Consider the following 15,308-nt stretch of genomic DNA (forward strand, 5'->3'; position numbering starts at 1 on the left):
GAAAGGAGGCACAAAAGTTTCCAAAGGAATTTCCTCACCACATCCATGGAAAAGCCCTGGGTGGTAGGGGAATATCGGTCCTGAAGTAAGTGATGCATAGGGCCGTTGTGCCGCATGGTCTGCACTGATTATTTACCTGCGTTGGATTTCGGAACCTAGTTATTAGTAATATAGTATATGATGATAACAGGTAAAGATCGATTGGGTTGTTCAGTCTGCCTGGTTGAGATGCTTCATCTGGTTTCCTAGCACATTCAATAAGGGTCCAGTCCGGACCTAGATGATGAGCTTGTAAACTTCTCCTTCGAAAAACCAACACTAGTTCACATAACTCTTATCAGTGCTCTTTAAATTGTTGTCCTCCATTTTCTGCCTTCGTGTTCAAATTCTCTGTTCACCGCTAGTAGGTGGCCCCAGTCTTCTCGTTGGGTTTTATGCAAATATCACTGTTAACCCGATGACTTTTACCATGTAGTCTCTTAAGAATTTTCTGAATAGATTTACTCTGAACCCTAGAAAAATTGAAATTCTAGGTGTTTGGGTGGTATATTGGTGTATTAGGTTCTGCCCAGTGTAATATTTATGGTACAGTAAGGTTCTGGGTGTGTTTTTCACAAAGTTGTGCATAGTGTTTTGCAGTTGAGTGATTGTGGTTAGAATATGCTTTGAGCAACCACTTTATTCTTTGACATATGATACATATCTAATATCTAAATGTAATAAAAGGTATTAATTGTGACTTATTTTTATTTATTTTTTCTGTGTGTTATCAGACCATTATGGATGTAAGCTCCGCCTCCAACCCCGCCCCCTTTAGCCTCCCCAAACAGTTGGGCCACCGACCGCCTATGTATAAAACCCCTCCACCCCCCACTAAGGAATAGCTCAAGGCCTCCTCCTCCACATCCATCATCACCTCCTCCTATCTCTCCCCCTCCCCATGAGGTGTTCAGCATCTCCTGACCTTTGAGGTGGCACTAGCGAGGCAGTCGGCATTTGTAAGAAAGGTTCACCGCTGATTAATGAAATGTAAAGTTAGGTTCTAGAAAACTACTCCTCTTTGGGTTGATAGAGATGAGGCCCCTACATTTGACACATGTACACCCCCACACAATGTAGTAGTAGCCATTTTATACATATAAAATATACTTTATACACTGAAAATGTTTTATAAAATTATGCCCATTAAGGGCCTATTTACTATGCCGTGTTAGGTGTTTAATGTGTCTGGTAATGCACTCTAATAGCAGGGCACCATATTAACAGTTAATACAAACATTAAGTGTTAGTACACACCAATTGCAATGTTAAACATCTCACATGGAAATTTTATATTAGGGGATGCGGAATAGGCAGGGGTTGCACCTTACAGTTAAAACATGAGTCATTACCACATGTTGACTGCTAACCTGGCTGAAAACACAGATTAGCTAGACCTCCAGAGGTTTGCCGTTAGCTTGACATGCAGACCCCTGCCCTGGGCTTATCAGGGGGGGTCCAGCAGGTCCATTTGACTTGGGCCTCACATAGAAAAGGGGCCTCTGTTGATAGCATCAGGTGAGGCCTCTTAATTTGCACTGTTCTAGGCATCTGTGATTCTCTGAAAGCAGAGGTGTAGCCAGACTTCCATTTGGAGGGAGGGGGGGCTGAGTCCAAAGTGGGGGAGGGAGCACATTTTGCCCCACTTCCACGCCATTCTCCACCCCCCACTGCAATCTCACATACCTGGGCAGGGGGGTGTCCCCCATCCCCACCAGCAGAGCCTTCCTGTAGCGATACTCGGTGCCACGCTGCCCGCCCTGCTTTCCCGCCCTGGCATGCATGTTTGTTTTTAGTGAAATTGAGCATGCGCAAACCTCACGCATTCTCAATTTCTTTAAAACCAAGCATGCGTGCAACGGAGGGGGAAGCATGGCAGCAAATATTGTTGCAGGAAAGCTTCTGTTGGTGGGGCTTGGGCACCCCTGCCAGCCAAACTAGCAAATTTTGGAAACCCAAATACAAATTGTGGGGGCCCAGGCCTGCAACGCCTCCCCCCCCCCAAGTGGCTATGCCACTATCTAAAAGCCCCTGCCCTACCTCCATCTTAGTGGTATGGCTACCTTCTCCAAAGGGCCAGGAACACCTCTAACAGTTATTGTGGAGATTTTGCAGCTACTACAAATTAACTTTTGCAGTTCATCCACATTAACTGCAAAATTAGTAAATATAATTGTGCCATGAAAAGCCAATCTTGCTTTTCACTAGTGTGTATGGGCAGACTGGAGAAGCAGTTTGGTCTTTATCTGCCATCATTTTCTCTGTTTCCTCTTGGCTGGGTAGGAATCTAAATTATATTAGATCTGGAAGGAGCCATAAATAAAAGAAGCAGTTGGAATGGTAGAACTTTCACAGACGTCAAACCTCCTTGTGTTCTTTGGCCTTTATATTAGCCAGGGCAGGATTTAATCGAAATAATTTTTCACCTGCAGGACATGGAGATTAATGCAGAGGAACTGCAATATATTCTCAACGCTGTTTTACAACGAAGTAAGTATGAAATTCACTTGGACACTGCTCAGAGTTTGAGATGCAGTATAGGTGCTCCATTCTTGTGGGTACTGACTGAGTAGCATACCACTGTAGCAGTCAGTCGTAAGGCTGAATACAATCCACTGTATATCAACATTGTTATTCTCTTCCTAACTTCTTAAAACTTGGCTGGGTTCCATGTTATAATCTAGCGCAGTGCTTCTCCACCTTTATTTCAGGGCATGCTTTTGTGATTTTTTGAGTCTCATGTCACACCACCACCCTCCCCCACCCCACATATATGCAAAGACACACATACAAAGTGATGCCTTTCCTCTTCCTCCCACATGCATATCTGTGTCTTCCTTCTTTCCCCCATGTTCCTGATGTGTTCTTCCCTTCTTCCGGCCCACTGATGCCTTTTTCTTTCTTCCCCTTGCTTCGGGAATAGCACTGGTTTCCTGTTTAATACCACATCCCAGTGGTGGAGCCATGGGTGGGTCTGGCCCACCCAGCATCCTCGTAATGTGGCGGGTGAGAATCCCCAAGCCCCTCCCGCTGAAGACTTCTGGCATCTCTCCATCCCCTCCCCAGCAGGCCATCTGATGTCTCTCAAATCCCCCCCCCCCCCAACCCAATGTATCTTTTAAACACTTCAGTTCTTCACTGGTGGTGAGCAACAGACATACATGCTACTGCACTGGCCCGAGTCTTCCCTCTGATGTGTTCCCACCTATGCAGAAATGGGAAGTTGTGTCAAAGGGAAGGATTGAGGGCTAGCACAGCAGTGTGTATGAGTCACTGCCAGTGAAGAACTGAAGTGTTTAAAAAGGAACATGGTGGTGGTGCTTGGGCAGGGGGGGGGGGGGGTTGAAAGATGCCAGATTGCCGGTGGTGGGTGGGGTGAGAGATGCCAGATCACCTGCGAAGGGAAGTGGGGCTCAGAGATGTCAGATCACCTGCAGAAGCGGTTGAGAGATGCCACATTGCTTGTCGGGGAGAGGGGGGAAGAGATACCAAGTGTGTGTGTGTGTGTGGGGGGGGGGGGGGTTCTCATGTCAACCTACTTTGGGATCAGGTCAACCCAGAATTGAGTGTCTGGCTACGCCACTGCCGCATCCCCTTTATGATCCTAGCAATTGCCCATCAGGTTTTCTATGCAGGTGTCCGTTCTTTTCTTAACAGCTCTCTTATTCCTTATCATGCCACTTGTTCATTACACTATCTCGCCGCACCTTATGCCTGGAATAGGCTTCCTGAGCCATTACGTCTAGCTCCATCCCTGGCTGCCTTCAAATCCGGGCTAAAGGCCTACCTGTTTGATGCTGCTTTTGACTCCTGACTTGTCACTTTTATCTTATCCTTGTGTCCTTCTGTCTGTCCTTCCCTTATCCTTATTGATCCTGTCTGTTTGTCCTGATTTAGATTGTAAGCTCTTTTGAGCAGGGACTGTCTTTCTTCATGTTCAATTGTAAAGTGCTGTGTACGACTGGTAGCGCTATGGAAGTGATTTATAGTAGTAGTAGTAGTACACTCATCTCAACATAATTATCTTCTTCTGGTCCCTTCTCAGTTGCACATTCGATTCTACTGCACCAGTTACTCTTGTTTCAAAGTAGTGGCCCCCTACCTTTGGGATCAACTTTTCCTTGACATTCAGTTGGAAATCCCGTCTACAAAATTCAAGAAGACTTTGAACATATTTTACTGTTCTAAAGCATTTCTCTCAGGCTAGTCTGTGTCCTGATTGAACTAGTCCCCTACAGATTTTGTTTCTTACCTCTGCACCTGTACTTCACTTTGTATAGGCCATTCCCTCCTTTCGGGTCTTAATCCTATATTTTAAGCTTGGAATATTATTTGTTGATTACAAATATAACTTAAGCCACCTGTTTTATCTTTTCCCCTTCTTTTACTTTCATTTAATTTGTAAACCACTTAGATATTTAAATTGATGATCAGTGAATCAAACAAAGTTGAACAATGAATTTTGTCCTTCCTGCTCTCCCGCCCCACTAGTTTCTTTCTCATTCTGTCTTTCACTGCACTAGTGCTTTTTTTCCCTCTTACCCCTCTCCCTCCCTGTGCAATCTTTTCTTTTGTTTTCCTTCTCCCCTCTCCTATTGGCCATACCCAGTGGTTCATTTCTCTCTCTTGCCCCCCTTTTCCATTGCTCTCTCTCTCTCTCTCTCTCTCTCTCTCTCTCTCTCTCCTCATGCCTGTGCCTTTCTCTCTATCACTTTTTCCACTTTTTGCCTTTTCCTTTTCCCTTTTCTTATTTTTTAAAGATAACATAAGCACTGATGTGTCTTTATGAATAAGCACTCTTTTTAAACATTGGCTGCCACTGGCCAAATTGTGACTGGATAGTCGGCACTGGCACCTCTCCAGGCAGCAGCACTGAATATCTGGGCATTTGGCAGGCAGCCTGCCAGAAGTTACCCTGGTACTTCCAACATTCAGTAGCGGTACCCAGAGAACTACTCAGTTAACTTAAGACAGCCTGTTTGTTATTCTGAGTTAACCAGAGAGTTATCCAGGTACTGCCAGTGGAGAAGTAGCCTATTGGTGAATGCAGTGGACTGAGACCCTGGGGAGTTGGGTTCAAGTCCCACTGCACTGTATAGAAAAGGGAAATGACTACTACTACTACTTAACATTTCTAAAGCGCTACTAGGGTTACGCAGCGCTGTACAATTTAACATAGAAGGACAGTCCCTGCTCAACGAGCTTACAATCTAAAAGAAATGAATACAATAAAGGGGAAGGGATGAGCTCCCTAAGAGGAAAGGCTAAAGTGGCTAGGGCTCTTCAGCTTGGAAAAGAGATGGCTGAAGGGAGATATGATAGAGGTCTATAAAATACTGAGTGGAGTGGAACGGGTAGACGTTAATCACTTGTTTACTCTTTCCAATAATACTAGGACTAGGGGGCACACAACAAAGCTATTAAGTAGTCAATTTAAAACAAATCAGAGAAAATATTTCTTCACTCAACGTGTAATTAAACTCTGGAATTCAGTGCCAGAGATTGTGGCAAAAGCAGTTAGCTTAGCAGGGTTTTAAAAAGGTATGGCTAATTTTCTAAAAGAAAAGTCCATAAGCCATTATGGAGATGGACTTGGGAAAATCCATTGTTTATTTCTAGGATAAGCAGAATAAAATCTGTTTTACTCTTTTTTTGGATCTTGCCAGGTACTTATGACCTGGATTGGCCACTGTTGGAAACAGGATACTGGGCTTGATGGACCTTCAGTCTGCCCCAGTATGGCAATGCTTATCTTCTTATGAAAATCCAGCAATCACCTGGTCAGTGGAGATAACTGGGTAGCAGCCTTTCCTACAGAATCTCGTGCCTAAGACTGACGGCCAATAGTGCACAAATTTATACCTGCTACAAGGAAGGCATACTCTCTGCATGCATATGGGTATTTTCTAAACTTCACATGTACCTGACAACTCTGCTGCAGCTGCACCCAAACCACACTCTTGCTACTGCCCATACATAGAAATAGATCACATAAAAGCAGGTGCTATCTTATGGTGAACCTGTCTTTCATGCATGGGGCTGATGTCCATTGTATAACAGGAGATTTTTTTTGTTTTCTGATCAGTTGAGAAGCACTCATCAGAAAACAAAAAAATCTCCTGTTATACAATGGACGTCATGCAAATTAAATCAATTTCAAAATTTCAAATGAAACATCCAGGGATTAGCACTTAATCATCGAGTCATTATTAAAGCTACCAAACAATCATAAATCCCTTTGCCTTTAAACACACACATACAAAATTCCCCACTTCATTTTCATGAAGTGACCTTCTGCTGTATTTAATAGGCAGAGTCTTCCTTCTTCTGAGGGACACTGCAGAAAAATATATTTTATTTCATGTTGTTCCTTAAAGTATTAAGCATGACAAGGAGTTGTTTCAGCTCATACCTAGCATATGTGATGACCCTTGAGGCCATACTGAATTTTCCAGCATATGTGGTGTTTAAGCTGGAGGAGAGGAAGAGTGCCAGATTCAGGGGAGAGTAGAGAAAGGTGGGGGGGGGGGGGGGGGGGGGGAAATGGGACTTGATATACCACCTTTCTGAGGTTTTTGCAACTACATTCAAAGCGCTTTACATATATTCAGGTACTTATTTTGTACCAGGGGCAATGGAGGGTTAAGTGACTTGCCCAGAGTCACAAGGAGCTGCAGTGGGAATTGAACTCAGTTCCCCAGGATCAAAGTCCACTGCACTAACCACTAGGCTACTGGGGTCAACTTGGGGATAGGGAGCAAAAGGGGGAGAGTGTTGGGGTCAGGTCTTCAGAGAAGGGAGATTGCCAAGGTCATCCTTCAAGGAAGGGGAAGGAGCACTGGAAGAGAGAAAACTGATACGTACACCTCCCACTTCCCTGCTAATTCACTCCTGTCCCAGATTGACCAAAATGGAGTGCCCAGATTTTCTAATGTAGATTAGTTCCAGTGCTGGATTTAGAGTACAACAAGCCAGGCAGTCGCTCAGGGCACTGTGCAGCAAAGAGCTCTGAGCTGTGTCTGGTGCTGGGGATGGAGGATAGAGAGAGTGAAAGCATGTGCGGTCCCAGGTGTTAAACCTGGAAATTCAATGCTGGGCTATGTCTTGGCACCTGCATTGGATTTCCGGGTTACCACATAAAGATAGAATTTACTTTTATGCGGTCCTATTTACACAGTTAACTTGCCTGGTTAAGTACTAAATACGGGCATTTAACTGGCCGAGTGCTGACTCTGTCCCTCCCTCCCTCCCCCCCTCCCTCCCCCCCTCCAAATATTTGGTTTTCAGTTCGGCACTAACCAGTTATATGTCGCTGAAAATTAGCAGTTATCCCAAACAGGCGATTTAACCGTCCAGGAACTATTTCTGACCGGTTAAATCACAATCCCCTCACGACTAAGTGTGGTTCTCTCTTGAGCTGTTCGCACTCACCACACCCACACTCAGGAAAGTGCTACTTTACGTAACCACATTTCTGTTTCTTGTGTTTCAGCAAAGAATATTAAGTTCAAGGAAATAAGCGTCCTTTCATGTAGGAGCATCATTTCTCTGATGGATGTATCCTTTCCAAATGTCCACAGTTCTGTGCTCTTAAAATGGTTTTGAGCCTATGCTATGCGCAATAATGGGACTCTTCTGGGAACTCGCACTCTGCTGCATATCATCTCAATGCAGATCAAACTATCTTTTTTTTTATTTCAATAACTGTGCTGATAAAGTCAAAATAATAAGGAGCTAATTCTCAAAATGTTCACCCAAAGTTACGCACTGGGATGCTGCAAGCTAAGTGCAGGTTGTAAAATGGCTATTGCACGCACAATTCCCATTATATTATTATTAACATTTGTATAGCGCTACCAGACGCACGCAGCGCTGAACACCTAACACAGAGAGACAGTCCCTGCTCGATAGAGCTTACAATCTAAAAATTCAGACAGACAAGACAATTAAGGGCAAGGAAAGTACTGGGTGAGAAGGAACAAGGATAGGGGGAATTGAGTAGTGGTTAGGAGCCAAAAGCAGTAGTGAAAAGGTGGGTTTTCAGCATAGATTTGAAAACAGGTAGAGATGGAGCTAGGCGTACAGGCTCGGGAAGTCCATTCCAGGCATAAGGTGCTGTGAGAGAAAAGGAACGAAGCCTGGAGTTAGCAGTGGAGGAGAAGGGGGATGACAAGAGAGATTTGTCCAGCGAGCGGAGATTACGGGGAGGAATGTAGGAAGAGATGAGAGAGGAGAGGTAATGGGGGGCTGCAGAATGGATGCATTTGAAAGGTCAGTAAGAGAAGTTTGAACTGTACGCGGAAGCGGACAGGGAGCCAGTGAAGTGACTTGAGGAGTGGGCTAGTGTGGGTAAAACGATTTCGGCGTAAAATAAGTCGTGCCGCAGAATTTTGGACAGACTGGAGAGGAGAGAGATGGCTGAGTGAGAAGCAAATTGCAATAATCCAAGTGAGAGGTGACAAGGGTTTGGATAAGGGTTCTGGTAGCGTATTCAGAGAGGAAGGGGCGAATTTTGCTAATGTTGTAGATAAAGAATATTATATTATAGAATATTATCCCCCTGATATTCAGTGCTATTTTACTGGCCAGGAACAGTTCCCGGCTGGTTGCCTAGCACTTAGCCAGCTATCCATGAATATTCAGCGGGAGATAGTCCATTATCTCTTGTTGAATATTCCAGGTCAGCGCTTAGCTGGAATTCGTTGCCAGAGTGGGGTTTTAAAAAGGTCTGGGCGGCTTCCTAAAGGAAAAGTCCATAGACCATTATTAAATTGGCTTGGGGAAAATCCACTGCTATTTCTCGGATAAGCAGCATAAAATGTATTGAACTTTTTCAGGATTTTGCCAGGTACTTGTGACCTGGATTGGCCACTGCTGGAAACAGGATGCTGGGCTTGATGGACCTTTGGTCTGTCCCAGTGTGGCAATACTTATGTACTAACTGGTTATATTGTGCAATATAACTGGCTATCCACTAATATTCAGCGCATCGCCGGCAAGGTTTGGCAGCCAAATCGGACCACCAAAATAGCACATCTGTCTTTGGCTGGTTTTAAACTTAATCGGCCAGGGCTGAATATTGGCTTGGCCAGTAAAGTTTAAACCGGATATTCAATGCCGGTCACCAGAAGCGGCCCAACATTGAATATGGGGCCTCACTGCCTCCCACAAACTGAATGTCGGCCCCTTTAGATCCACAGTTATATGCCTAATTGTGGGTGTGAGCACTTACACCAGTCAAATAACTGGTGTAAACACTCACACCTAAGTATAGGCTGTTAGGCACATAAACACAGCTATTATGTAACCCACGTGTGCCACTGCCAGATACATCCCTGACCCGCTCATGCTCCTTCCAGGTTCACATCCCCTTGAAGCAGGGGCGTAGCTGCTATGGGGCCACGGGGGCCTGGGCCCCCGTAGATTTGGCCCTGGACCCCCTGCTGGTGACCCTCTCAACCCCCCCTCCCGCCGCCAACCCGCCACCTGCTACCTTTGCTGGCGGGGGACCCCAACCCCCGCCAGCCAAAGTCTTCTTCCTTCGTTTGGTTTCTCACCCATTAGATTGTAAGCTCCTTTGAGCAGGGACTGTCATTTTTGTTAAACTGTACAGCGCTGCGTAACCCTAGTAGCGCTTTAGAAATGTTAAGTAGTAGTAGTAGTAGTCTGACTGAGAAACCAGATGACGGAAGAAGACTTAGGCTGGCAGAGGTTGGGGTTTCCCACCAGCAAAGGTAGGCGACAGCAGGCAGGGGGTCGAGAGGGTCGTTGGCAGGGGGGGGTCAAAGTTGTTGGAGGTGTCGGCAATGGTGGGGGGGGTGTCGGAAATGGCGACGGGGGGCAGCGGCGGCGGTGCTAAAATGTGCCCCCTCACCTCGGCTCTGGACCCCCCTACCGCTGAAGTCTGGCTATGCCCCTGCCTTGAAGTTGTGTGCTCTGGAATTTGCACATCAAATTTAGGGTCCCTTTTATGAAGCATGCGCTAAACGCTAGAGACACCCATAGGAATATATTGGTATCTCTTGCGTTTAGCGCACGCTAAAAATGCTAGCACACCTTTGTAAAAGACCCTCTCAGTATTTTTATTAAAAAGTGGGGATAAAATCAATTGATCTCGAAGACACAGAGAATGTCCAATAATGAGTGAAGTAAGTTTAATCAACAGTTCTGAAAAGGACCCATATAAAATTTGAAAAATTAAACAAACTGCTTTAAACTTAATCCTGTCATTAATATGGAGCCAATGTAATTTTCCAATGTATGGTGTAATACTGCTATATCTGTTAAGTTTAAAAATTAGTCTTACCGCTGTGTTGCAATTTTTTAAGCTTTTTAAAAAACAAGCCATAAAACAGGACATTACAATAATCCAAATTGGATAGTATAAGCACGCTGGTCAAAGAAAGGCCTAACTAATTGTAACTGCCTCATTTTAAAGACTGTTGTCCTCCAGAGTTGATTAATACATAGTCCATGGGTTAAAGAGGAATCAAGAAATACCCCCAACACTTTTGATTCTGTTTCCACCTTCAGAACTTTATCTGTAGACAAAATCAAAGAGGTAGATATTTCAATACCTTGATTTCTAAACCATAATACCTTAGTCTTTTGGGGATTCAGCTTCACTTTATTTCTTAAGGCCCAGTCCTGTACTGCATTAATCCCAACCATGACAGACTTTACCAAATCATGATGTAAGGCTGGGACTGGCAACAAGAACATAATATCATCAGCATAGGATAGTAGCAATTCCCCTAAGCCCAACCCTATCCTGCTGAGATACGCCATAAAAAAGTTAAAAAGAACCAGAGAGAGTGGGGATCACTGCTGGCTGATTGTTGACCAGATTGTCTTTCGCTTCCTTTCTTGAAGGAAAGCTAAGCCCCACGAAGGCAGGGTTTGGAACCCCTAAGCCTGCTTGGGCTTTAAAGATTGTGACCTATATTCTACAGGATCTGCGGGGGGTCCTTATTTTTCATACCAAATTTTGAACACTAAAGCGCCGAGTCTGGTATTTCAAAGAGCCCCTTTTTTGTATATTACCCATTTTTTTCTGAATATTGTGATGGCAAAGGAAGAGTTTTGCCTGTGTGAAGAGTTCAACAGTTTATATTGGACTAGATTCAGTAAACAGTGCTGAAATTTGGACGCCCCAAAAAATGAGTGCTGAAGGCTATTGTATAAATGGGACTCTGAGTTGGGTACCAACCACAAACACAGAAGAAACACCATCCACGGATACAGCACAGCAAGAACACAACAGTGGAGAAGCCTCAAACAAATTTCCTTTCGTCATTGGTGTCCAAAAACAATTGTATTTAATTCTTCACAAAGACCCTAATTGTCATAAAGACCCAACATAACTTGTGGTTCAGCAAAGAATGGCCTACCTCAGGGGTCTAAATTACAATTAAAATTACACAGATTTACTTTTAGGTCAGGAAAGGCAAAACACAATCCCCCAAATTCTATAAATGGTGCTCAAAATTGCATGGGTAAATCTGGGCACGTGCACAATTTGCATGCACAATTCAACTGAGTAATGAACCAATTAGCACCTATAATTGGGTGCTAATCAGTACCGTAGCGAGGGCTAATGGCACCCGGGGTGGGTCGCCGCTACGCACCCCCCCCCCCCGGGTGCAGCACGGCGCGACTCCCCCTCTGCGGCACACACACCCCCCCCGAGCGCAACCCCCCCCCCCCCCCGGACCGAATTCTTACCTGCAGTAATCTGTTCCGGGGCGAAGGGAGCAGGGAACCAGCGGGGCCGGCACCCCCAGAGCGCGTGCACATGGGGCGGACCGCCCCTCCTGCCCCTCCCCTTCCTAAGCCACTGGTGCTAATGATCAGTTATTGGCAACAATTTGAATTGTGCAGTGGAGGAGTGATCTAATGGTTAGTACAGCGGGCTTTGATCCTATCATCCTGGGTTCAATTCCCACTGCAGCTCCTTGTGACTCTGGGCAAGTCACTTAATCCTCCATTGCTTCAGGTACAAAAACCACAAGTGTGAGCCCTCTAGGGCCAGAAATAGTACTTGCTTATAATTGGATTGTAAGCCACATTAAACCTGAACTCTGTTTGGGATAATGCAGGATACAAATGTCTTTACAAATAAAATCTATACATACATCTTGCTAGGAAGTAACCTGTTCCGGGGCAGAGGGAGCACAGAACGAACATAGCAGACAGGCGCGCAGCACCCCCCAGCGGCGTGCACCCGGGGCGGACCGCACCCACCGCCCCCCCTTGGTACGCTACTGTCTTTAATTAATTACCAAGAGAAAGTTACAATTACAAATGCTAGTTTCTCATGTGGAGAGCAGGGGACACAAACATGTGGTCTGCCACTGCCTCTCTAATGTAATGCTCTGGTTCAATTGTTTATATACCTTCAGCACTTAGCTTCCTGAGAGATCATTCTGTTCTCTGTTCTCACCATATATTTTCCTTTAAGTTGCTAAATCACAATCTTCCGTCCATCCATAATTGCACCTTTCCCATGCCAGCTTGCCCATAAGGGTATAAATTCCTGAGTTTACACAGGCTCATATTCTTTAATAAATTACAGGCTTCTCAATCTCTGATAGATTCCAGAGTCGCACTGGCTTGTCAGCCTCTGCCCTTTTTCACCTGTGCTGGGGTGCTGACCTGTGCTCATAATTCTACAGACTCAGTTGGTGTAAATTGGGTGCGGATCTCAGTGCTATTCTATAAACGGCACCCAACTCAGAGCAAGCACACAAAAGTGGAGGAGACCATAAAAAAGACCCTCCTCTCACATTTTATTTAATTCTTCAGAAAGACTCTTAATCTTTGTGTTTTGGCCAAGAATAGCCTGTCTCAGGGGTCTAAGTGGTGGGTTGAATATTAGTTCAATTTCAAGGAAACCACAACAAATGTTTTTTTGTTTTGCAGTGGTTAGAACTGCTACACTGTGGTGCAAGTTTCCTTTATGCTGGCTGAATAGTGGAGTAGTTTCATACTTTAAGAGAGACTGCGTGCTGTATCAGACTTTGTTGTGGTTTCCTTGGAATGGAACTAATATACAACTGACTATTCTTGGCCAAAACACGAAGATTAAGAGTCTTTGTGAAAAATTAAATAAATTCCTATCAGAAAGCAAGTGAGTATTTTTGATCATTTCCCATCATCAGTATTGTTTATATCATCATAGCAATATGTTTTCTGGCACCAGGGGTCAGTGTATAATCTAAGTATAAAAACAGCCTTCCCTAGAGTATACAATTAGGAATTTTCATAAAGATAACTTTGCAAGATAAGTTTTAAAGCTACATTTCCTGTGATAATCCAAATTGTTGAGATAAAGTGTGTAAACGTATTTCCCATTTTACTTTCCAATATGAAAAATAGTTACAATTGAAACAGCAGATCCAGTCCTATGGAGTCAGCACTATATTTTGTGGCAGAGGCTAGAGGCATTATCAAATGTCATCAAAGCAGACACTTTAGACACTGGCCAAGTTGCACATTTTATCTCGGTTGGTCTCCACATGTAAGCAATTTATCAGAGATACACATGAATCCGTTAACAAGACCTTCCTCTTCTCAAATATGTTAGTCAATGTACCTTTACCTTTAAACTTTCTTAAGTATCACTGATATTATTTTAGAGGACAGCTATTCACAGACCTGCTGTGGAGGCCTGGTAGCAACATGTCCTATCAGACTAATTAGCCACAGTTTATTGGTGAATAAGGCAGAGAAGGAGGGAGGAAAAACGTTTTGAAATGATAAGGTCAAAACAGCTCCATCCTGCAGCTTTTTCTCACCTTTCACTCTCCAATGCAGGTATCATCAGGAAAGAGTTGACATGGCTATTGGTCCCTAAACAAAGCGGTCTCACACCAGAGTACCAGCTTTGCGGTAGGTTTCTGTAGTTAGGAGACCTGTTCCCTCTAAGCTGAGTGGGAGTCCTCCAACTATATTGCTGCCAGTGAAGGGCAGTGCTTCAATATTATATTTTCAATTACTAGGGACAGGCAGGTTCCCTGGAGTTCTGCCGAGCTTGCTTGTCTCTCAGTACTGAACTTGTGATAATGAAACAGCACCTCCCACTGGCAGGGCTGAAGGTGGAGGGCTCCTGTTCAGCTCAGAGGGAACAGTGGTTAGGAGTTGATAGATATGACCAGAGTTTTTTTTTAGATAAGTCTCAACAAAAATAAAAATTCTTCCTTAACCTTGAGTCAAAAGTCATCTGGGAATGGAAAACTGGAATTTGAGGAGTTCAAGAGTTTCTGGAACAAACTAAAGAACTGGATTGTAAGTAATGTAACTCACCTTGAGCTACTAGTGAAAAGATTTGAACTAAATTCAAAAATCCAAATAATTGTATTTATAATGTCACAGTTCTTATACCTATAGCAATACTTTTCAGAAACTTACATGTTTCTGTGTTCAGTGAATTTCAAGGTTTCAGGACTGTTATATACTCTTTACGATGGGGCAGTGTACCAACTACCAAGGAATTTGTTTCCTCTCTGGCAACTTTCTGGATCAGCAGTCACCACTGGAAATAATGTTTGTATCCCCTGTTGTAAACTATTTGCCTTTAATAACACCCAGGTCACTATTCAAAGTGATTTAGCCAGTCAGAAACAACCCCTGTTTGGCGCTAGCCGGTAATTTTCAGCTGAACTTAACCAGTTACGGTTAGTTTTGCTGAAAATAACCAGGCTTATTTAGGGGGGGGGGGGGGTGTTCCAGGGGCAAAGTCGTAACTTGACTATTAAGTGTCGATATTCAGCACTTAACTGGCCAGCTTAACTGCATAAATGGGACCGTATAAGAGGCTGTCCTATCTGTTCTGACTTTTATAATACCAGAGCTGCCAAGGGGACTGATCAACTCAGCGGGAGATTTAAGGTCCGCTCCCAGCCCACCCCAGCACCACCCCACCCATCCATTGCTCCACCCAGCTTCACCTACAACTCTGCCTATTTCTCCGCCCCCAGCATAGCTGATTCATGGCCACCAGATACAGGAGTGGTCTCCCTGTCCAGTAGCAGCAGGAAACACCTTCACAGAACGTCACTTGCTGCCGTGGGGTGTGGGATCAACAGTAGCAGGTGCTTTATGAAGACGCTTCCTGCTGTCACTGGATGGGAGGCCACTCGGTGGGAGATCCTGATTTCTCGGCGGGAAATGACCTGGAAAAGTGGGAGTCTCCCGCTGAAAGCGTGAGACTTGGCAGGTCTGTAATGCATTACTGAGGTATTGCACAAGGGGAGGGGAAGGGATGTGTT

General features: G+C 44.5%; 1 protein-coding gene across 1 annotated transcript in view; it reads left to right on the top strand.

Annotated features, from left to right (window-relative positions):
* CAPN9 (calpain 9) overlaps positions 1–15,308 on the top strand; it is a 116,860-nt gene that overhangs the window by 86,067 nt on the left and 15,485 nt on the right. The window contains exons 14-16 of the mRNA XM_030196438.1: positions 2,472–2,529; positions 7,532–7,596; positions 14,257–14,325. Coding sequence (XP_030052298.1) covers positions 2,472–2,529; positions 7,532–7,596; positions 14,257–14,325 — 192 coding nt within the window. The remainder of the gene's footprint in view (positions 1–2,471; positions 2,530–7,531; positions 7,597–14,256; positions 14,326–15,308) is intronic.

Source organism: Microcaecilia unicolor, chromosome 3 (assembly GCF_901765095.1).
Source record: "Microcaecilia unicolor chromosome 3, aMicUni1.1, whole genome shotgun sequence".
In the NCBI taxonomy this organism is placed as follows: Eukaryota; Metazoa; Chordata; class Amphibia; order Gymnophiona; family Siphonopidae; genus Microcaecilia; species Microcaecilia unicolor.